This window comes from Antechinus flavipes, chromosome 2 (assembly GCF_016432865.1).
Source record: "Antechinus flavipes isolate AdamAnt ecotype Samford, QLD, Australia chromosome 2, AdamAnt_v2, whole genome shotgun sequence".
Taxonomy (NCBI): domain Eukaryota; kingdom Metazoa; phylum Chordata; class Mammalia; order Dasyuromorphia; family Dasyuridae; genus Antechinus; species Antechinus flavipes.
In genome coordinates this window covers 93,438,440-93,462,452 of record NC_067399.1, presented here as the reverse complement: position 1 = coordinate 93,462,452, position 24,013 = coordinate 93,438,440, and the positions used below count along the sequence as shown (strand labels likewise).

The following is a 24,013-nucleotide window of genomic DNA, read 5'->3' as shown; positions in this document are numbered from 1 at the left end:
TTAAATACAGAAAGATCAAGATGCTTTTAATACTCAAGAAGCCTCACAAGGTGCCTTTAATATACATGGAACTCTGAGATAAACAAAAAAAAATTGTGCCCCCAAATAAGTATACAGTGCCTCAAAACACATTGTGCTTTGTAACAAAGGTCTCTTTTACCCAAAAGACATTTTCTCTCTAAATAGCATCTTTAAGGAGAGAAAGGGAGAAAAGAGCAGAGAACACCATTTACAAAAAGATATTGCATCTCTAATGGAATCTCAGAGCCAAGTTTCTGAAAACACGTAGTGTGAATGAGGAAAAAGTCTTTTCACAAAGATTCTGGTAAATGGTCCCCAGCTTTCTTGGTAATAACAGCACAGTTTAGTCCTGAATTTTGAATAACATCTGTATTTTGGGTACCATTCTGTTGTTGTTGCAGATGGTGATAGGGGGAGCTTGAAGTACATTACAATTAAAATAAAACACAAGCTGTCCATGACAAGGTCACAAATTGGTAAATCTTCTGTTTTACACATGTGATTCCAATATAAAGTACCCATTATAATTGAAGGTCTCAGTTAACTCATTAGCATATTCACAAAATAAATAAAGCTTGGGTCTCTGAAAGGTTTTAAGCAGGTCTATTATGTGCCTTTTCGTTTTCAAAGTGTCTCAAAACTAGACAGTAAATCTTCTTTATAGAACTGAAAGCAGGTTGATTTACCAGAGCTTACTGCCTTGCAAATTTTGTCCTTGGAATCAAAGCACCACAATTTTTTTGAGCACCAGCAATTAAAGCTACAAGATGATTTTAATTTTAACCATGTTTTCACTCACAGAGAGCTAAACAAGACTCCTTTTGTCAGTACCAAAAGACAGACTATTTAAATAGAATTTTAAGCTCAAAATTCTCATCGCTTTTTAAATGTATACTGATAGTCAACTCTGCCTTTCAGAAGTACAATTTTTCAAAAACATTTTTTAAAAAATACATTATTTACAAGTCTGCTCTATTCCCCAGTTACATAGCTTGTACTATCCAGATAGTAAAATCAGTGTTAGCATCATCCATAGTTAATAATGGGAAAGGACAACATGGAAAATTAAATCCATAGAAAATCTATCAAACAATTAACAAGTTCTATTATGGCCATAAATTTCAGTCTAACTAAATAGTCAGTTAATATTGCTCATAAGTAGCAAAATACACTCTCAAAGAAGTCAAACAAGAATGGCAAAAGGCAGATATGTATATGTCTACTTGCCAACTTCATTGAAGTTTGTAAAGCCTGGAAAATTGACAGTGGAACTAGAAGCACTGGGTTATTTGTTACCTTTGCCTAACTGACATGATTAGTCAACATTTAGATCTGAGCAGAAAACAAGTCACTTCAAGAAGTAATGGATAATAAATAGGAAGAACACTGGAATGATCGCTGGAAGACCTGGTTCTAAGTGCTGCTTCTGCCACAGATTCAGGGTATGACATTAGGCATGTCTCACACCTCTCTGGGTTTTATCACCTTATATGTAAAATGGAGGAGTTATAAATGTATCTCTAGATATCATGTTTAGCTTACTATACTCTAAGTTGATAAAGGACTTGTTTTTATAAGTTTCTTCAATTCTGAGGAACTGCCATCTGTGCCAGGGGCTTGTTAAATATTTACCACCTGGTGTGTATTGAAGGGATCAACTAGTTTTCATCTCTTTGCATAACTGCAAGTTCATAGTCTGTGCTTCTGTGATTATTATGCATAATGTGTTTTTTTAGAAAAGCTTATACTATACTAAAGTATACAAAACTTCACATGATCTTCCCAGGACCACATGTCCTGTACTTTACTGCCCAAACAAAAAGAATTTCAAAAAGTCTTTAATACCATTATAATTGAACTCAACAGTCAAATCATTTTTTTGATTGTCTGAAAGGCATTTAGGATGTTTTATGTTGAGGGCTAACTATCCCACTCTGGCTCAGCGCAACGGTGCTTGGCGCTGTGTATCTTGTTCACACTGCAGCAGGGGTAGTGCTTGCTGTTTTTGGATAATTCAACATCTTGGGCTCTCTCTAACTCTTCGTCTTCATCATCTTCTTCTTCTTCTTTGTAATGCAGAGGTTGGACTATGAATCCCCTTCCAATTCTATATCAATTCCTCTATATAAAACTTTCATTTTTCAAAATAGGTGTCTACACAAATGATTTAAAGAAACATAATACTAAAGTTTTATTCAGTAATCTGTGAATCCATTTCTAAAACACCAAGGGAAAAATATAAAACCTTACAAAAGCATTAATATAATCAGTGGGGACTTTCTACAATTAAAAAAAAAAAATCTACAAAACTTGTTCATTCCACTATGAAAAACTATGAAGTTTTTCATGGAGTAACTTTTAACCGTGAAATTATTTCATTCACAAAACTGTTATTTTGTGCTATCACTTCAGCCTTCAGTCGTTTCAGTTTGGTTCTGATACCTTCCTCTGACATTTCTGCAAAGGGCAATTCCTTTACCTTGTTCAGAAATGCCTGAATTATTTTTTCACCTTGCTGGAAAAAAAAAAAGGAACACACAATTAGATCTTAAAATATCTTCTCCAAATCTACGAATTATGTTTCATTAACATGTAATACTAAACGCTGAACTCATTTCTTAGAAAGAACGCATGTTGCTGACTAGTACAGTTATCAACAAAGTCCAGGGCCTCTCAACAAGCTCAGTATCTTCAGGTTAAAAGCACCTTTCAAAAGCACTCAACCCAAGTTGTGGTCCAAAGATTGTATTTATTTTTTTAAGCAGTTTCCAAGCAAAGAAGCATAGTGACAGGAGAACTGGGTTTTTTTTTTGGGGGGGGGGAAGAGTTTGTCAGAGAACCCAGGAATTCCAAAATTCTTATTTGCTATTTATGTGATTTATAAATCACTTCACCTTCTGTTCTAATAGGAATAAGGTAGGTAAGATCCCTTTGACTGTTAGATATATGTTTACTAATGCAAACAGAAGGAGACTATTTCAATTTTTTCATCCATAGGAAGTATAGAATCCTAGCAATTACTGAAGAAAATGAAAAATATCTTCCTTCACAAAGGAACAAAATATCACTGAATTTAAGGAGCAAGGTACCAGGTGAGAAAGAAGAAACATCAATTATATCTATTTTTCTACACCATTCCTAGCATTTTGAAAAGCATTTCAATTAACCAGAACATCCAGATTTAGCTATCTAACATCATGGCAGTGCAAATAACATCCAATGCCTTTGTGGCTCTTAAATATCTTATTCTAATATGAAGGAATTCTGATATCTATTATGTTCCTACTTAGAAAAATATTATCATAAGTCTGAATACAATAGCTGAAATTATGATTCCATAATAATACTCTAACATCACCTATCAAAAATAATAACATCTGAACATAAAAGAATAAAATTTAGGAGGCAAAAACTAAAATCTTCCCATTTGTTTTCATTATTTAGTTTATTGCTAAAAAACTATATAGTAGTTCTGAAAGTATAATCTGGAGACACTAAGAATCCCCAAGAATCTTCCAGGGGATCTAGTAGATAAAAAATATTTTCATAATATCAAGACATTTTAATTTCTAATATAGTAAATATCAATAGATAACGGCCCACAAAAACAGAAAGATCTTTGAGATTTTTGGACAATTTTTAATAGTGGAAAGGACATTTGAGAAACACTATATGACTCCACTATAATGTTTTTGAAGGATGGATTGTGTTTTTTTGTTTTGTTTTGTTTTGTGTGTGTGTGTGAGAGAGAAAGAGAGAGAGAGAGAGAGAGAGAGAGAGAGAGAGAGAGAGAGAGAGAGAAGATTTTTTTGATTCATGCAGCCTGGAATATTATCATGTCCTCCTTTTTTGTCTTTCCAAATTCTTTCTATCTTTTAAAGATCTCCTCTCCAGGAAAACAATGCTGTCACCACTATCTTTTCTAAGTTACTATCTGTACTCAATTAATATATCTGTTGGATCCTCCACTGAAGACATATTAAACAGTCTCAGCTAACCTCTGGATTTTCCAAGGTCATATTAATAAGGTACAGTTGGGCAAGCTCCATCACAACGGTTCAGTTTCAAGTACTGGCTTGGTAAAAGATCATATGCCAAATGATCACTGTACCTCAGTGCAAAAAGGCTTCACCAAAGACGGGAGAATAGCTTGTCAGCCCCTCTACTAAAGACATCCTATGTTGGTAAAGGAGGTAAACCCCTGGATAAAACCACAATGTTTACAGTTCTGCCTATTCCTTAGGGCAATTTTGTTCCCTCACAGAAAGATGGTTGGCGCCTTGCAGTGCCATCAGTGTCCTGGGCAGCATCTGCACAGCTAACATGGGTGGTCCAATCTGCTTCCTACATCACCTCCCCATGACCTCATATCCATTTTGTAACTATTTCACAGCAACTTTTCTATGTATGTGATGATTCCCTCAATGGGATGTTTCTTTCTTACCACAGAAGGTACTTAATATTGCTTAACTGTTTTGTATTATTCTTTTCATAATGTTTATCTAACTCATACTTAGATTGATATAAAGATGGACCATGTTTCTCCATTTTTGAAGTTTTTCTCTTCATTTTCTCTTCTGAATATATATAGATATATCAGAACCAGAAAGTTAGTACTGCTCTTTCCTGAGAGACTCCAGTCCTATTCACTTTACTCTCTGGACTTGAACACTTTCTCATGAGCAGTGCTGCCCAACAGTATACACTCTCCTCTCCTTGGGCTACTTTTCCATCTCCCCCAGTAGCACGTGAGTTTCTTGAAAGTAGAGACTGTCTTTTATGCCTGTTTTTGTGTCCTCAATTCTTAGCACACGGCTAGCTCATAGTTATATGCTTCATAAATACTTCATCTGTTGTTATATATTAGCAGATTCTATAGATGCCAATTATCAACAGTCAGATAACTCATGATGGAAATAGTCATGCTTTCTAGGGTGGCAATATGGTGGCTGTGTTAAATTTCATTATGTTGTTAGTCTTGTCAGTCAGCTTAAATAGCTATATTTACAAAGTGACAAACCTCTTTTTCTTGATAGCATCTCTTGGCTGCTGGTTCTGTGTCATCAGATTCTTGAGGTTTTCCAAAATGCTGGAATTCTTCTAGTTCAAGGGCCTTTTGTTTGGCATTCTCTATTACATGTTTAGGAAAATTAGCAAGCTCTGCAACATGAATCCCAAAACTCTGATCACAGACACCTGCAAAAAATCAAAGAGATAGAATAGCAGCTTACAGAATTGAAATTAATCCTCTTTCATGTATCATTAGAAAATCTAACTATACATTAAAAAAAAAATGCTTGGCAAATGATTCTGACCAAAGTAAAAATGAGCTTTTAATTAAACCTCCACTACAAGGCACAGGTGATTATGACTTGGCATTCAGATCACTCTCGAAAACTATTAATTAGAGGATAAGAAACAACACCAAAACACCAAATCTTTTCATACTGAGCTAAATAATTTACTGGTCCATGAGAAAGCAAGCACAGCAGGGTGGGGAAGGCACTGGACTTCAGTTGGGAAGACCTGAGTTAAAGTTCAACCAAATAAAATCATCATGTCTATGAGCAAATTGCCCATGCATGTATCTTGTAAATAAAAAGCTATACAAAAAAAAAAAGAAAGAAAGAAAGAAAGAAAAAAGAATTATCATTTTCAATGGAAAGGTATAGATAATATAAGATCCATGCTTGCTTTCTGAAAATACAAAAAGTTTTTGAATCAACAGAGGAAAAAAGCCTTAAAAAGTTCTGTTCTAACAAGGAATTTAATATCTAGACTAAGACATTTTAATAAATGTAAAGACACTGATAACTTTTTTCAATGACCTTTTAAATATAGTTACAAGGTATAAAATAGAGACAGCTCGCCAAAAGTTCTGCACTGTCATAGAGACTGACTTGAATAAGGATAAAATGGGAAGGATTCTTTATTGATGATGGTGGTCTCTAGATGCTCGTATTTATGGATGACACTGTGCAGATAGCAACATGATGCTCCAGGCAGAACATTATAGGGTTTTCTTAATAAGATCCCATGATTAATCAAAAGAAATAGGTTCAACAAACTATAAAGGAAAAACCAAATGGAGGAAAAATGCCTGTGACATAATATTTGGGCAAAGACAGAGACACATACACATAAAACCACTTTTGAGCATCACTGCTCTCTCTGAGTAATGCTGCATAGCTGAGAATCATGAAACATCCCAATCTCCAAGTAATCCAAAAGTAGTGAATGATCCAAACAGCAATGGAGATATGCATAGTGGATGGAAGTAAGCTACAATATATTTTAAGTATAACTTATGCACAAGGATAATATAAAAGATATCATCCAAAAAATACAGGATTACAAAAGCAGATGGGAGCCATATAGTGAAGAGGGATATCAATGAGATGAGCCTAGAGGAAAGCTTCCAGAACTGCACAGATCCTCTTTGGATGACTTATGGGGAGAATGGTGACAAAGATCATATAGCATTACAAGGCATGAATGGGTTTTAATCTGGAATGACGGAAGAAATACTTGCATCAATGAAATCTCTGCTTCTCCAAGGTACCACAGAATAACAGTAACAAGGAAAATCATAAATTGCTATTTTCACCAAGTCTTCTTTTGGAAAAGCTGCTTTTTAGTATCTGCAACTTATATTTTTGCACTGCTCAAAAACAATGTAATTGGATTTAAATTCCTAATAGACCATACTAATAATTCCAATTAAAAATACATGTAATTATGTCAACAATATCAATTCAAACACAGTCATTCAGAAGGATCACCTTTGAACCACGAGTCACAACAATAATGGGAAAATGGTGATGATCTGTCTCTCTTATTGGTTTGTAAATGACCAATAAAGAAATACAAACATGGCTACCTGATGGAACATCTTGCAAAAGTAGTTACTCTGGGGGAAGTGAGGTGGCACAGTGAATAGAGCACCAGCCCTGAAGTCAGGAGGATCTGAGTTCAAATCTGATCTCAGACACTTAACACTTCATACTTCTTAGCTGTGTGATCCTAGGCAAATCACTTAACCCTAAATGCCTCAGCAAAAAAAAAAAAAAAAAAAAAAAAAAAGTAGTTACTCTGAAGACTGGTGAAAATGTAAACTATAAGGTTTTAAAGTATATCCTAGCAATTAACTTCATTGATGATTTTGGAGATCTTATTAGGTAACAATGACAACTTTTACTGAAGGAATAACATAAAAAGGGTAAGTTATTCACTAAAAGATAGGTGCAAAATAATTTCAGATACTTCTTTGCCTCTCTGCAGTTTTAAGTGATCAAAAAATTCATGGGAAAAAAATCATGGATAAGTTTAAATTTAATTTCACTGCAGAAGAGGAATGTCCAAACTGTAAATTTGATGGAATAATACTGTGGTTATTCAATAGGTAATTCAAATGGAAACTTAAAATTCACTTAAATTCAATAAACAACTAAGTGCTAACTATATACCAACATTAGCTGGTGATACAGTAAGTACTAGTAAAACTAAGCCAAAAACAAAATAGTCTGTCTTCAAGGATCTTTATAGTCTACTAACACTGATAAGGGAAGTTGTGGATTCTCTGATGGCTAAAAAGTGGCCTTATCTGATTTATATTTGGGGAGTACTCTTCTTGCCTGGATATAAAGGCAGATAGATGAACCAGAGTTCTGCTAGGTCCTCTTTCCATTATTTCCCATTAATCTTGAAAACACTTTGACTGTATATGTTTGCTTACTGTTTGTCTTCCCCAGTAGAATGTTAACTCCTGAGTGTAGAGATTGCCATTTGCTCTTTTTTATTTATTTATTTATTTTTGAGGGGGAGAGGGGAAGGAGAAGAAGAGATACTCAGTGCTTAGCACAATGTCTAGTGTATTGATGATAAGCTCCTGAGCAGTCTTTTTCCCTAGGTCACACAGGACATACAACAGCTTTGCCATTAATATTAGCACAATCTTACCTTTCTTTACTTGATATAACATAGTTAATGTCTCATCAGTAGTTAATGCTGAAACATGTAGATTATTCACTGTTGGCAATTGGTCAGCCAACGCTGTCAGTTCATGAAAATGAGTAGCAAACATACAGAAGGCACCTATCTTAGTGGCAATATACTCCGAAATAGCCCATGCTAATCCAAATCCATCATAGGTAGAAGTCCCTCTTCCTAACTCATCGATGATTATCAGGGAGTCTTTGGTTGCAGATCTAAGAAATAAAATCACATTAAGTTTTTCCCTAACATAGTTTTGAGCAAAGCCAATACTATTAAGTGAAAGACAAAGAAGCATTACAGTTTCTCCCCACGAAAAACTTACCATCTAGTTGGGGAGATAAGATACACACATAAAAAGTAAAATTTAAGACAACAGAAGTGTCAAGACAGCATGTAGGTCAATGCCAAATGAAAGGCACAGAAAATAACCGTGAATGCAGCTAAGAGAAAATAGATGCAACTTTACATTAGGATTATTATAAACAAAAACAAAAACCCCAAAATAAGTTATTTTTGGGTCTTAAGAAACAGGTGAATTTGAACAGCTAGGGAGAATAGAGAAAGGCATTTCAGGTAGCCAAAACATCGAGATTAAAACACAATAGTGAGAAAAAGCAGAATGCAACAATAACTGGCATGTCACTAAGAATCAATACAAGAAAGTCTGAAATTCACCACAAGCCACTAAATGCATTTTCATAACCATAATACTTTCACATAGATGCATGTGAGAATATTTAAGAGGAAATAACCTTTTATTCTTAATTGGGAGAGGAGCCAGGGCAGGCAATAGGACAAAGAAGTGTCTCAGGGTCTGCCATATATGTAAAGTCAGGGATTGAACATTAATCCATTTCAAGCTGTGTTTGTTTTACTTTTCCATGAGTCATTAACTAATAGCAATCTAATAATTCAGTTTCCTTTAGAAAACCCTCAAAATCCTCTGAGCTGAATGAAGGGCCAAGAGATCTGTGTAGAGTTCTGGGCCAGGAGAATAGGGACCAAATGTAATATTTGAGGTGAAAGCTCAGGAGAGGAGATCTTGGGAGAGAGCTAAACTTTGTTTCCTTTATACTTATGACACTCACAATATTTCCATTTCAAAAAGGATTTAAAAATCAGAATTAGGACCTCTTTACCTGAGAATAGAAGCTGTCTCTAGCATTTCTGCCATGAACGTAGATACACCTTTCAGCTGACAATCACCTGCTCCAACTCGGGCTAAGATACAATCCACAATGGACATTTCTGCTGACTCACATGGCACAAAACAGCCAATCTGAGCCATCAGAACTATTACTCCAGTTTGGCGAATGTATGTTGATTTACCTCCCATATTTGGGCCTGAAAACAAACAAACAAAAAAGACAATTAAAATTTGTGAAGTGGGTAGATAAAACACAGAAGTTAGCTGACTAGGAATTCTAGCCATGCAACTAAAAACTAACTAATTCCAAGTTCTCTACTATTAGGGCAATATTGTACAATGTGCAGGTAGTATCATCTGAAAGAAGTAAAATGTCTGACTTAAAGAATGGTGTCCCAGAGTAGTAGTGTATAGAGCACAGGTCCTGGAATCAGGAGGACCAGCCTCAAATACTTAATACTTCCTAACTATGTGATCCTGGGCAAGTCTCTTAACTCCAATTGCTTCATCCCCCCCAAAAAAGGGGGGGGAGGGGATTCTCATTAGAAAGTGTGCTCCCTAATTTAGCAAGACTAGAAAGTCATGCAAAATTCATCTAACATTTTACAAATTTAAAGGCTGAAAAAGGAAGCATGGCAGATATCAATGATTACCAACCAAGGTAATTAAAGAATGTTCCTTATGTAAATGGATACATAAAGCTCTACTACTTCAAAATATAAAGGAAAAATATAGACTGAATATAACAGAGATTGAGTCCAAAACCAGTTGTTGAAAACCATGCATTTTTCTTTGAAAAATAATAAAGGAGAAAAAAAATAAAATATTAAAGAACAAGAGAAATGTCCTAAGATTGGTGGTGAAGAAACAGCATCTCAATTTCTGATGAGATTGCCTCTATAAACCAAAATCATTAAGAGGCCTGCTTGTTGTATTTCTTAATTAAAACAACAGAGCTGAATTGCAATACTTTTTTTATTTTACATTTTATTAAGACTCTCCCATTCATGTTATGGAGAGATATGGTCTGTATGGATAGGGTACTGTTTAATGACTGAAATCACAAAGACAGTGTGAATGCCCTAAAACTTATGTCCTAGATTTTGCTCAATCCTTTACTCAGTTATTTGACAGCATGTCCCTATAATAAAAAGTTCAAATAGAAAGCTAACATCTTGGGTAATCAAAGTACTAGATCATAAAAATGTTTTGAGGTCAAAGGCATGGAATTTTTAAATGCTTGAACAAGAATTTTACATGAATTCCCTTACAAACTACTTTAAAACAGTATCTCAAAACAACAACGAACAATATGCTTTTGTTTAAATATCAAGAGCTATAATTTTTTAAAAATAATTTCCAAAGAAATTAAATTTAATATATTTTTTTTAACTGAAAAGCAATGAAATTTTTACCTGTAATAATGTGGAACATCTGCTTATTTTTCTCAAAGTATATGTCATTGGGAATAAATGCAACTTCATCCTGAACTTCAACACAGGCATGTCTGGAACCCTTCAAAATGATTTTCCCTTGTCCCTTTTCCAAAATGACTGGACGTACATATGGAACAGGTGCGCCATTTGATACATGAGCAAAACTAACAATTGCATCTAGTTGAGCTAATACATCATTCAATGTCTGCATTGGTTCTACATAGCCTGTAAAATAAAAAAACAATTCCCCCCCCCCAAAAAAATGTTTAATCATAAATATAAAACATGACAGCAAAGCAAAACAAACAAAAAAAAAAACATAATTGTCCCAATCTGAGTTCAATTTGCACTTCTAAATTTATATACATTATCTAAATAAAGTAATCAACCCCCCTATTTACTATAACAACTTTATTTTCTTAAAAAAGACTAAAAATCAATTTGAAATAGAAAAATTAATCTCTCTCTCTCACACACACACAGTAATGTACAAATTTCAAAATATTAAAAAATTTTCAGTAATTACTGTTAAATGCCTGAGTTCAGTATCTTCTCAATTTGAGTACTTCCACTGATTCAATCCACAAACATTTATTATAATAAATATGTTGAAGATAAAAAAATAAAAAATAAAGTCATCACCTTCAAAGGGGGATTATCTATTATTGGTGTCAGATACATGCATAAAGATGAGTATAACAATATAAGGTAAAGTGTATAGGGTCTAAGAGTCCAATCTCTCTAGGAAAATTTGAAAAGAGAAAAATTACTTTGAAGTAGATGAATAATAAGGGAAGATTTCATAAATGTCATGACTCCCAAGCTCTGTCTGGAAGGAAGAGAAATGGAAATAAAAAGAGTGTTTTCTAAACACTAGGGAGTAGGAGGAAAGAAGGGAGAGGGAAAGAAAAAAGAAAGGGAGAAAGAAAGAGAGAAAAGGAAGAAAGAGAGAAGGAGAGACATCAAAGTTCAGGCCCTTCAGTTCTCTTCATTTTACAAATGAAAAAACTGAAGTTTGAGGAAATAAGAGGGTACATGACTTGTTCCAAGACAGCTAACCAGAAGCCGAGTCTTTCTGACACCAAGCCTTGCTTCCTCTAACTAGGAGGGTATTGAACCCATTATCACAAAGGGGTTTACATATATTTTAATGCTTTAAAAATGAGTAAACAAACCTTGATTGAATAACAGCTACTAAACTATACTAAATTTAGTAGAATATTATTATACCATAAAATAAAATATAAAGAATTCTGAGTTCAGGAAAACAACACACAATGACTATAGCAATATACAAAGAATAAAAAAAGATAGAAATTCAATATTACATAAGTATAAGTAACAAGCCTGACCTCAAAAAAGAGATGAGAAAAGATGTACTTCCCTCTTTTTTGCAGAGGTGCAAAATGCTGCATAAACAAACAGACTTGGTTGCTATATTGATGAGTTTTACTGAACTGCTTTTTCTAATCTTTGTTAAAAAGGATAACATTCCACATAGGGATGGGAGAGGGAGATGTTTCAAAGTAAAGATGTAAAAACCATACACGTCAATTAAAAACTGAAGAAAAAAGAAATTATATCCATTTAGACCACGAATACACTTTCTTAAACATAATAAAACTACAAAAAAACCAAGAGTACTCAAAGCCCACACTCACAGAAATCTGTTAATTTAAGTTCTCTAAAAAGACCATGATAGGGGTAACCAGATAACACAAAGGATAGAACAATGGTCTTGGAGTCAGAAGGACCTGAATTCAAACCTGATCTTAGACACTTAACACTTCATACCTGTGTGTTTCTGGGTAAGTCCCCAATTGCCTCACCAAAAATTTAAAAATAAAAATAATCCTGCTAGAAACTTATGTAATAAATGTCTATTTAATAATACATAAAATATGATTGATTTGAAAAAAAAAAGTCATTCATAAATAAAGCATTTTAAATGGAATAATAATTAGTATGTTGTCCCTTTTCCTTTCTTTCATAACTGATTTATTGAAAAAAGTCCCTATTTACCTTTTTAGAATATTCAATAAAAAGTTAAATGGGATAGGCACAGTGTATATAATTCTCCTAGTTAGGACAATATTCAAATATTAATGACAGATCCCAGTTGATGCCACTTTCCTTAATTACAAAGTAACCATAATGTGGAATTTAATCTTCAGTGAATTTTCAAATTTTCAGCTCAAAAGCCCTATAGAATAGTATATATGGCTGCAAATAAAATTTTCCCTTTATGTAAATGACACATAAATTTCAATTTTGCATTTCCTTCATAATCAAAAAGGATTGGAGTCATATATATTAAAGGTATACACTCTCTGCTACAGAGTTGCTTTCAAAACCTTTCATGCCTATAGAGCTTTCTAAATACCTTCTTCCTAACAAAAACCTCTTGAGGCAGACTGTGCAAGTGCTGCTGGAACCAAGTCCAAGAATTACAATTTTAAAGGGTCCCCAGAATTTGTCTGTGATGCGGTGTGGTTTCAAGATTCCTATTCCACTAAAGATATATCATCAATGTGGACAATCATCCAATATGCAGATCACCAATCTATCCATGTGATTCACTATGTGGGACATTTATCCAAGTCCTTTCTTATACTGAAAAAGGGATTTAACCCAAGGTGCTGAAGAATGGTCTTGTTTTTCTCCTAATTTCTAGAAGGCAGCATGTGAACACAGATTTTCTACTAAATATGCTTTGCCCTCATAACAGTTCTTGATATATGTACACATTATCATTGAAAAGTTTTTTGTATAGATTATAATGCAAACAGCTAAAATTCTCTGTGTCATCTTTTCCCCACCTGTTTCACAAAAGCTTGCAATCTTTCTATATATCTTCAAGTTTTCTCCTACAAATAGCCTCACTTTCAACTACATAATCTACTGAAAAGGAAGCTGCCTAAAAGTCATTTTATTTGAAATTTCTCTCCAATCGAATTTTATATTTTTCTAAAAATTTTGTTTTCCTCTTATTAATACATAACACAAACTAGTCACTGTGTAATTCAGTTATAAAAACTACTTTTTGTGCACTAAACAGAAATTTCTCTTGCTAAAGAAAGTTGTTGTATTCAAACAATTACTGGTATTGTTTTGGTTATATTTACCAGAAGAGATGTTGACAATTTCTTTAACAATGGCATCCTGGGCTTCCTCATATTCTTCTCTAATTTTGAGGTACTCATCGTTGAAGGCAGCCAATTTGCTGGAAATAAAAATCAGAGAAATGTGACAAATCTTAAATTATTTTTGAATAACTGTCATTATTCATTTTGCTATAATATCAACAAAAAGATTTTTTGCCCTCTGGGTCAACAAATGAACATTAGGATATAAATTCAGAGAACAAAAAGAGCTGCTCATAAGGAAAATGCTAGGTCGGCCATAGTTTATTAATCAGCACAGTGCCTAACCAATATATTAAGTATTTAGTAAATGTGTACTGAATTTAATTCTGGCTTACATTATGTTTCACCAGACCCAATTTTTGTTTCTATACTATAATTCTCCAATGAAAAATGTTGGTTTGTGAATTTTTTTTTTTGCTTGAAGTCAGAAAAACAAGCCCCCTTACAGACTAAAAACAAATAAATAAAGAGATAGAGCATCTGTCCTGTGCAAGAAAGAGCAAGGAAACCAGTCATTGGATTGCTTTGTACTAGGAAAGTTGGAAGGGACCAGGGCATAAAGAACTTTAAAAGCAAGAGAAGATTTTATATTTGATTCTGGAGGCAAAGAGAGAATACTGTAGTGCCATCATATTTTTAATGAATATAAATGGGAAAGAATATAAAACAGAAACAGATGGAATAAAGTTTAGGGAGAAGCAGATTTGGAAAGAATTCTAAAATGTTTATACAAGTAATAATAGTGTGCTTTTTGTCATTTTTGAATGAACATTAAAAGATAAAAGGCTTTCTACCCGATCATGAAGTTAAAAGGGAGCCAGCAAAATTAACTGAGTAAGAAGGTCAGACCTTGACTTTAGAAATATCACCTTATAATTTCAATACATTTGTGATAGAAATAGCCATCCTTACGCAGAGAGACAACTATGGAGACTAAATGTAGATCAAAGCATAGTATTTTCATCTTTGTTGTTATTTGTTTGCTTGGGGTTGGGGTTTTTCTTTTTCTTTTTCTTTTCTTTCTTTTTTTTTTTTTTTTTTTTTTTTTGGTCTTTTGGTCTGATTTTTTTAATGCAGAATGATGACTGTAGAATTATGTTCAGAAGAACTACATGTTTAACCTATACTGGTTTGCTTGCTGTCTATGGAAGGAAGGAAGAAAAATATGAAACACAAGGTTTTGCAAAGGTGAATGCTGAAAACTATCTTTGCATGTATTTGGAAAAACAAAGAGCTATTATTTAAAAAAAAAAAAAGAAACATTGTGATATTTGGAAAACTAGAGCACAGAGAAACTTTAGATAGGGAGAACAAACAGAAATCATTTCATGAGACAAAAATAAATATTAAAATAAAGTCAAAAAACTGAAAACAGAAGAAAATATACATCACAGAAAAAATTGACCAGCAAAATAGCTCAAGAAGAGATCATTTAAAATCAATGGATAAGGTGAAAGATCATAACCAAAAGACCTTATATATAATATTTCAAGAAAAAAAAAATCACCCAAACAGCAAATTATAGACACAGTTAATAATTTCACTCAAGATAATGACAACGAGACAGCATACCAAAATTTGTGGGATGCAGCTAAAGCGGTAATAATGGGAAATTTTATATCCTTAGAAGCTTACTTGAATAAAATAGAGGAAGAGAAAATCAATGAAATGGGCTTGCAATTTAAAAAGCTAGAAAAAGACCAAATTAAAAACCCCCAATCAATTACTAAACTTGAAATTCTAAAATTAAAAGAAGAAATTAATAATATTGAAAGAAAAAAAAACTATTGAACTAATAAAGAAAATCACCCAGACCTCAAAGTAGAAATACGAAAAAAAAAAAAAAAAAATCATTGGTCATCTTCTGAAAGCAACCCCGAAATGAAAATTCCCAGCAACATTACAGCCAAACAAAAAAAGGGATAGAGAGTGGCTAACACCTGAGCCTCCCTCTCAGTCTGAACAAGTCAAAAGAGGGAAATCAAAACACACACACACACACACACACACACACACACACAATATATATATTTCATTAAACAGGAACAAAGGAGAGAAAGAAGAGGTAAGAATAAGATGGAGGACTGATTCAAGAAGAGACAAGGGGACTGTAAGAAAAAAAATTATTACTGTGTCTCCTCTTAGAATTATTTACATTCCTAAAGAATAGTTAGTTACTTTAAGGTACACTGACAAAGGAAATACTCATGTCTATTGAACTTTACAAAGTTCATAATAAAGAAATTCTTTTAAAAAAATCAATGTACACCAACTTCTAGCACTATAAAATGAGGAAACAAATCGGTTACTTAATCTTGAAACCTTGACAATCAGCAATTTAAACATACATATTTACATACCTGTTGGTAAACTTGACACCATTCTTCTGGACATCTAATGTGTTAAAGTTTTTATTGTTACGAAGGACTTTCTCTTCCTTGCAGGTTACTCGGAAGTAATATCCTAGTTGTGCATTGGAGTCCAGTTTAATGTGTTTACCAGGTTCTAAGCCTTAGGATTAAGTGAGAAAAAGAAAGTAGACTTGAAATATGCTCTTTGAAAAGTGGTTTTTTAAAAAATGTAAATGTGTCAAATAAATGAAAGTGAACCAAAACAAACACAAGACAAATCACTTAATTGTAAAATTACCCAAATTCTTCTTCCCTTCTAGAACATCTTTTACTCAATTCAAAGAGCTAAAAAACACAATTTGGAGTCTGATATATAGATCACTTCCAATCAATAAGTTCTCATGGGAATAATCTACAGTAGTGACAATTTCTATAATTGGATGAGTCAACTGGTTGTTCAAGCTATACTTACAACTGTGATTTAAGGAACCTTTAGAAATTTAAATTATAAGAAAGTATCACATGTCATAGTGAAGGGATTAGGTGTTTTTTTTTTTTCCATCGATCATTCATGAATACATGTTGTCAAATATTCAAACCCTTTTATTTTAAAGATAAGGAAACAAACATCTAGAGGGCTTAATGATTTGGCCAAATTAGAGAATGTCAATAAAGTTTACTGCTCAAATATTCTAAGTCTTAGCCCTAAGTCTTTTACTCTAAACTGAAATCTTCTCCAAAGCAGGACCTATTGGGGTTTATAGGTTAAATTTTGTCTCAACACACATAAAGAGTTCTATACCTAGCTGGCACTCAGTTAACCTGATCTTATTCTCTTGTAGCATTGAATTATCATGTCTAGATACCATTGGTACTTCCTCAATGTCTGTTTGCTGAAGACTTGAAATGGGAAGTAAAGTATATAACATAAATGAACACATTAAAAGCAACTAAACTCAAATTTATCACAATAATCAGTCTTCGTTCCAGAAAACAGAACATGACACATTTCCCTTTGGTAGATAGATACTACATTTGAATCACAAGTATAGAACAAAGTAAACTCTGTCAAATATGGTCACTTCATCAGTTTGGTTTTGCTTAACTATTTTTATATTATAAGAAGTTTCTGTACATTTCTTTCCCCTCTTGGCATTTCTCTTGGATATTCTCTACACATTTTACTTAGGATTGTAGTATCAACTATTATCTGGCCTTGGAAAAGAGTTTTGGAATTAAAACTATACAAAATAAGGTTTCCTTATTAATATCACTGGTGATAATAATGATATTTAGTATTTATATAGCACTTTAAGGTTTATAAAGTGCTATACAGGTCATCTATAATTAAATGGAATAGTAGAAAGGAACAGGGAGAGAGGGCTGAGAAGCAGGCAGAATTCTTCCATTCCTAAATAATTGAACATCTCCGCTTCTTGCCTATATACAAGAAAATAAATCAAGTTTTGGTTCAACATATCCCTAAAGTTTGGGTTTAATTTCAAACCTATTTGGGACAGGTCATTCTACCCTAGGCTTTTCTATAAACCTTACATTTAAAGATTCAACTTCAAATGAAAAGAAGGATCATTTGAAATATTTGGAATATAAATGAAAATTCTATTTCACCTACATTAGATTATAAGTTCCCTCCTATGTTGTATACTATAGATTATTATTTATTAGAGGTAAATCATGATAGTTATGCACTGAAAGGTTAAAGTCAAACCCACAGTGCTAACACTTGGGCTTTTTAAAACTTAATTTTATTAATATAAAAATCTCTTATTTAGATTTTAACAGAACATATAATCTTTATTGGTAATTATTCAGTATGAGGAACTACTAATAACTATGGATGGCTACATTATTCTGAACACTATGAAATGTAGCTCATCATCAATGATTTATGAATGTTGGAAGAGGGAAAATAGATAGTGGATGGAATGGGAAACTGTCTAGTCAAAAACTAAAGTTTTACTGAAAACTCTCCAAGTAGAATAAAGATATGTATATGTGGAGGCAAAAAACTGAACTGTAGTGGTATATCTTTCTTATTATTTGTATCTTTCTTTATCTATCCTATCTCTCTTACTATTTCTTAAACAACTTTGAGTTGTTTCATTATAACACTGTGGAAATAGCCATGAAATTAATATATCTGTTTTCTATGAGTTATCTTAACAGGTAGGTGCAGTGGACACAGAGTAAGTCTGTTTGCTAAAAAGAAGCCTTCATTGAGTCAAAGTCTTGCTCACTCCCAGACATCTTTGCTAGTGTTTGCTAGCTGACTTTGGTGAGCTGCGCACCCCTTACCCTCCACCACCTCAACTAGCTTTGTGATCAACTGTTCCTGCAAAATATCCTGCTTCTATGTCCACTTGTTCCTTGGAAAGACTGTCCATTCTTTTCCCCAACTCCTTCCTGAACCTTCCCTTTGTGGTTTACAAGCATAAATTTCTTCCACTTTTCTGAGCTGTGGGTTCTTTTGTACTTTGTGCTAAGGGCTTCCATATTGGTGTTCAACTTTCCTCCCAATAAAATTTCCCTGCTTTCAATCTAGCTTGGATTTCTCTGCATTTTAAGGGATAGATTTTACCCAGTTGACAATGCATACAAATTTTTACATACTGTCAAAAAGTCTACAGAGAGCTCCCAAAAAACCTAACACTTTCCTTTTCAATCAGGCTTTTAGGAGTTGTTAAACTAATACAATAATAAAAAAAGAAAATAAATGGAAAAATAAAACTTGGGTTTGATAATGACCAAGAGTAAAATTAAAATTAAATTTAGGAAGCTTTATATCCTTTAAAAAATTTTAAGCTTTCTCTTCTAGAAGTACACTCTTCTCAAATAATGATAACTACTATAAGTTATAAAATCTATGTCCCCTAAGTCGTGATCATCACATGATTATTAAATTTCAGTGGAAATCATTAACTTAGATGACTACTCCAGCTAGATTAAGAAAGGACAGATGAGATGATGTATGGGTTTCAATAATTCTATAAAATCATGCAAATGAGTGCTAGCAAACAAGATGAAAGAGTCACAGATTCACTCTCTTTCCCAATTTTTTAAAATGTTATCAGTGAGCTCATCTCCCTTTATTACCTAGCTCTCTTGCTGCATTTGTTAAAGATGCCTGCATCTTCTTTTCTAGATTAGTAATTGACTCTCTTAACTCTGTCAGGTGAGGATCAAAGGATGCCTTCACAAGAAATTCATGGTTTTCCACCTGTGAAAACAAAAGAATGATGAAAACTGTAGCTAAAGGAAGGAAGTTATTAAGAATAAAATATTTTCTCATTACTACTTGGAAAGGCAATTCTGAAGCCATCCAGCCCAATCTGCATCAGAGTAAGAATCCTACCACACCAACAAAATGTCTAACCAGCAATTGCTTTAAGATCTTCAGTAAGGAGGGCAGCTAGATGGTACAATGGATAGAGCACCAGCCCTAGAATCAAGAGGGCCTGAGTTCAAATCTAACTTGAGACACTTAACACGTTCTGGCTGCGTGACCTTGAGCAAGTCAGTTAACCCCAATTGCCTCACTAAAACAAACCCCCAACAAAAGATCACCAGGAAAGGGGCACCTCTTGAAGTAACACATTCTATTTTTCAGGTAAGTTTATTACCTCTGTATTTGCTACCAATTGTTCCTAAGTCTGCCCTCTGGGCTCAAGTAGAAAAACTCTAACTCCCCTTCCACAAGTATCTCAAGAGTTGCCTTTTTCAGCCTAAATGTTAGCAGTTCCCCAGTCAATCCTTTCAGGGAATATTCTTGAAGATGCTCATCATCCTGCCCACCCTTCTCTGGGTTCACTGGTCTCAATATAATTCCTAAGCCCAGAAGTGAACACAAAACTCTAGAATTGGTTTGATAGGTATAGCAAGAAAACCACCTTCTTATTCCAGAAAATGGTGCTAAAGGAGCCAGTCACATTAGTTTTCCTGGCTGCGATGACTTTGACCTACATCTGAGCACACAGTGCAGTCTATAAAAATCCTCAGATCTCTTTTAGATAAACCATATTTCTGCCCAACTTGCAGTTATAAAATTTGATCCTTTTCTGTTAAAAATCCAAGTATAAGGTTTTCCATTTCTCATGATTAAATTTTATCTTACTAGATTTATCCCAACATTCTAGCTTACTGAGAACTTTTTAAACCCCCAACTTTGCCCTCTATTCTATGGAATATCAATGCCAAAAGGGTACCACATCTATTCTCATGGCTCTAACACCAATGGATTACTATGATGTTGTATGATGATGCACTTATTCCCATTTCGAAGCCCCCCTAAACTTTTGTGATTACTTGCTCAGGCCAACCTACTTCTGCCTATTCTGCTTTTCCTCAGAAATCTGAATGAAGCTTAGATTAGGAATTACATGACCAATGCTCCAATTAGCATCTATTTGAAAATTTCTAAACGTGGTGTAAGGAGATATTTAACACCCTGTTTACTTAAAACAGAGAAGAAAGCAGCCATTTTTCTTTAAAAAAAAAAAAAGAAAAGAAAAGAAAAGAAAGAAAGAAAGAAAGAAAGCAGATTATATGTGATCCAGTCCAGGACTGTCCTTTCTCTGGTGTTTTATACTCAGCTAAAAACTCTCCTTCTATCCCAAAGTCCCCATTAATACATACCAAACAAGTCTCTCACACACAAATTTATCACACCATCAATGTCACTTTACATATTACTAAGAAGACACCTTTAAATTCATCTCCAGTACACAGGACCCAGATTCAGGAACATCTAAGTTCAAATCCAGTTTTGGATATGTAGTAGTTGTTGTTTCCCTGGGGAACTCAGTGAACCTGCCTGCTCAGTTTTTTCTTCTGTAAAATGGGGATCATAACTGCACCTACTTCATAAAGTTATGAGAATCAAATGAAATAACTGGAAAGCACTTAGCATAGTATCTAAAACAATAAGTGCTATAGAAATATATAGGAAAAATAGATGTGCATTATATAACATTTTTATATATTAATTACTTTATTTTTACATAAAAATTGCTACTGGAAAATCTCAAAGATTCAAGGTAAGGAGTTGATAATTAACACACAATCCTAGCTGAAACATTCTTGTGTAAAACACAAATTTTAATACTGATGAAAACACTGGTTAGTTACTGTGACTATTAATCAATCAATAAGCATTTATTAAGCTCTAACTATGTGCCAGGTGTAATGCTAAGTAACAGGTATACAAAGAAAGGCAGAAATAGTCCTTATATTCAAGAGGGCTCAATTTTAACAGGGGAAAATACATAAATAAGTACAAAATATATACAAAACAGATGGAAGATAATCTCAGAGGGATAGCACTAGTATCTTGAAGACCTGGAAAAGTCCTCCTACATTAAGTGTCATTTGAATGGAATCCAGAAGGAAATCCAGGATTTAAGATGTGAAAGTAAGGTGGAAGAACATTCTAAACATAGAAAAAAGTCAGCATAAAGGCATGGAAATGGAAGATGAAATGCTCTTTCAGAAGAATCCAAGTAGACCAGTACAGTTGACAAAAAATATATGGCGTGGACAGAGATATATAAAGAAGACTGGCAATATAGGAAGGGACCAGATTGTAAACTTTTTTTTAAATGAAAAAAAAAAGTGAAACAGTCAATTAAAAACAACTCAAAAGGGATAGGGAATCCAACTCTTACCACTGGTGGGTATATACATGCTTGTCTAAAGAAAAATGGCTTTCTTCAGGACAATCATGGGATCTAAATGACCAGGAAAAGGTACTGTTGTTTAAAGGAAAGATGTAAATGAATGTTAAATAAAAATTATACTGAAGTATTCTAGCAGGCACAAATTATAGATTCTTTCAAAGATATGCTGAATTATATATAACAACATTTAATGGAGGCAATGATAACCAATCAATGATGAGAGCAATTCCTGATTTAAAAAATGGGGGTGAGAAGATATATGTCAATAAAAAATACCATCTTACAACATGCTGAGAGTTGGAAAATCTGGACTCAACATCTGTCTCCACACAACTTACAATTTCTCTAAAGCTCTTTAATGTAAATAACATGACTTATAAGAATGTGATATTGGGTCTTACTTGTGAAAAAAGGAAGTAAGCTGCTCATATTATGAAGCACTGTTACCTACAGCTCTTCATGAAACTATGGACAAAGCCAAAATAATAGCAAAAAGTCACCCTTTCCCCCAAATGCCTCCAGAGATCTTCAAACAATGCCCTAAAATAAATTTGGAGTGGCAAAGCCACAAAAATCCCCAGGTGAAACAATCTTCCATCCAAGACAATTGAAAAGTTAGGCAGGAAAGGTTTGTCGTACTAGGGTGACAGTGGACTGCAGTCTAATGAAGACCACACTTGTGAAGACCAGATTCCAGCAAATCAGGAACAGGCCATGAAAAGCAGCTACAGCTGCAGCTTCCAGAGTTCTCATCTCACAAACAACAAGAGGGAGTCTAACAACTAGCTAGAAGAAGATTACAAGGACCTCTTTGCTGGCAGTGGGGTCAGGGCAGGATGCTCAGATCCCAGTTGCAATTCTGGGTGGCAGTCCCAAAGAAAGGAGGAACATTAATATATCAGATCTTGTGGCCACAGTGGAGCAGGGACTTTCTTATCAGTTCCAGGGATAGAAAAGAGTTTTTTTGGTTTCTCACAGACCAGAGCAGAAGCCAGGAGAGTAGTCAACACATCTCTCCTTAGATCATACCACTTTGAAAGAACTGAAAACTTATAGGTCTCTAGAAATTTCTCTGAAAACAGCTGTACAAAACCCCTGAAGTTTGGGACAGTGTGTCCTCCACCCTGGAATCAGAGCCCCACTTTAACAAAGAGTTAAACGTCAAGAAAAATAAGAAAATAACAGAAAAAAATTCTGAACATAGAAAGTTACTACTATGGTGACAAGAAAGATCAAAACATATATCAGATGATTTAAAAACGTCAAAATTTCTGCATCCAAAGACTCAAAGAAAAATATGAATTGGTATCAGATTATGGGAGAGGGAAGAGCTCAAAAGTGATTATAAAAATCAAATAAGAGAGAAAAAAAATGGCAAGAGAAAGGAGAGTGATGGAAAAAAAAGCATGAAAAACAAGTCAAAAACTTAGTAAAGAAGGTACAAAAAAATACTGAAGAAAGTAATAAAACAGACTTGATCAAATGGCAAAAGAGATACAAAAATCCAAAGAGAAGAATTCTTTGAAAAATAGAGTTGGCCAAATGGAAATATATAAAAATTCAACAAAGAGAAAAAAACCCTCAAAAAGCAGAATTGGTCAAATGGAAAAAGAGGGACAAAAATCTGCTTAAGAAAAGAACTCATTAAAAAAATATAATTGGCCAAACTGAAAAAAAGGTACAAAAAAATTAATTCTTTAAATATTAGAATTAATCAAGTGGAATCTAATGATATTTGTGAAACATCAAGAAACAACAAAACCAAAAGAACAAAAAAAAAAAGACCATATGAAATATTTCATTAGAAAAACAACTGACCTACAAAATAGGTCCAGGAGACATAATGTAAAAATTATTGGACTACATGAAAGGCATGATTTAAAAAAAATTTAGACATCATCTTTTGAGAACTAGAATTGAAAAAAATCTACCAATAACCTCTTAAAAGCAATCTCAAAATGAAAATTCCCCAGAAATATTATAGCAAAATTCCAGAGTTCCCAGGTTGAGAAGAAAATGTTGCAGAAAGAAACAATTCAAGTATCATGGAGTCACAGTCAGGATAACACAAGATTTAATAGCTTCTACCTCATAGGGGAGGAGAGATTGAAACATGATATTCTAGACAGAAGGCAAAGGAACCAAGATTACAACCAAGAATCATTTACTCAGCAAAACCTGAATTTAATCAAAAGGAAAAAAAATGGATATTCAATGAAATAGA

At 33.7% G+C, this 24,013-nt stretch overlaps 1 protein-coding gene across 1 annotated transcript in view; it reads right to left on the bottom strand.

The window, feature by feature from the left end:
• Positions 1 to 24,013, bottom strand: part of MSH2 (mutS homolog 2) — a 60,981-nt gene continuing 36,968 nt past the window's right edge. The window contains 8 exon segments of the mRNA XM_051975224.1: positions 1 to 2,536; positions 5,042 to 5,217; positions 7,981 to 8,228; positions 9,156 to 9,360; positions 10,579 to 10,824; positions 13,725 to 13,822; positions 16,106 to 16,256; positions 19,211 to 19,334. Coding sequence (XP_051831184.1) covers positions 2,366 to 2,536; positions 5,042 to 5,217; positions 7,981 to 8,228; positions 9,156 to 9,360; positions 10,579 to 10,824; positions 13,725 to 13,822; positions 16,106 to 16,256; positions 19,211 to 19,334 — 1,419 coding nt within the window. The 3' untranslated portion in view covers positions 1 to 2,365.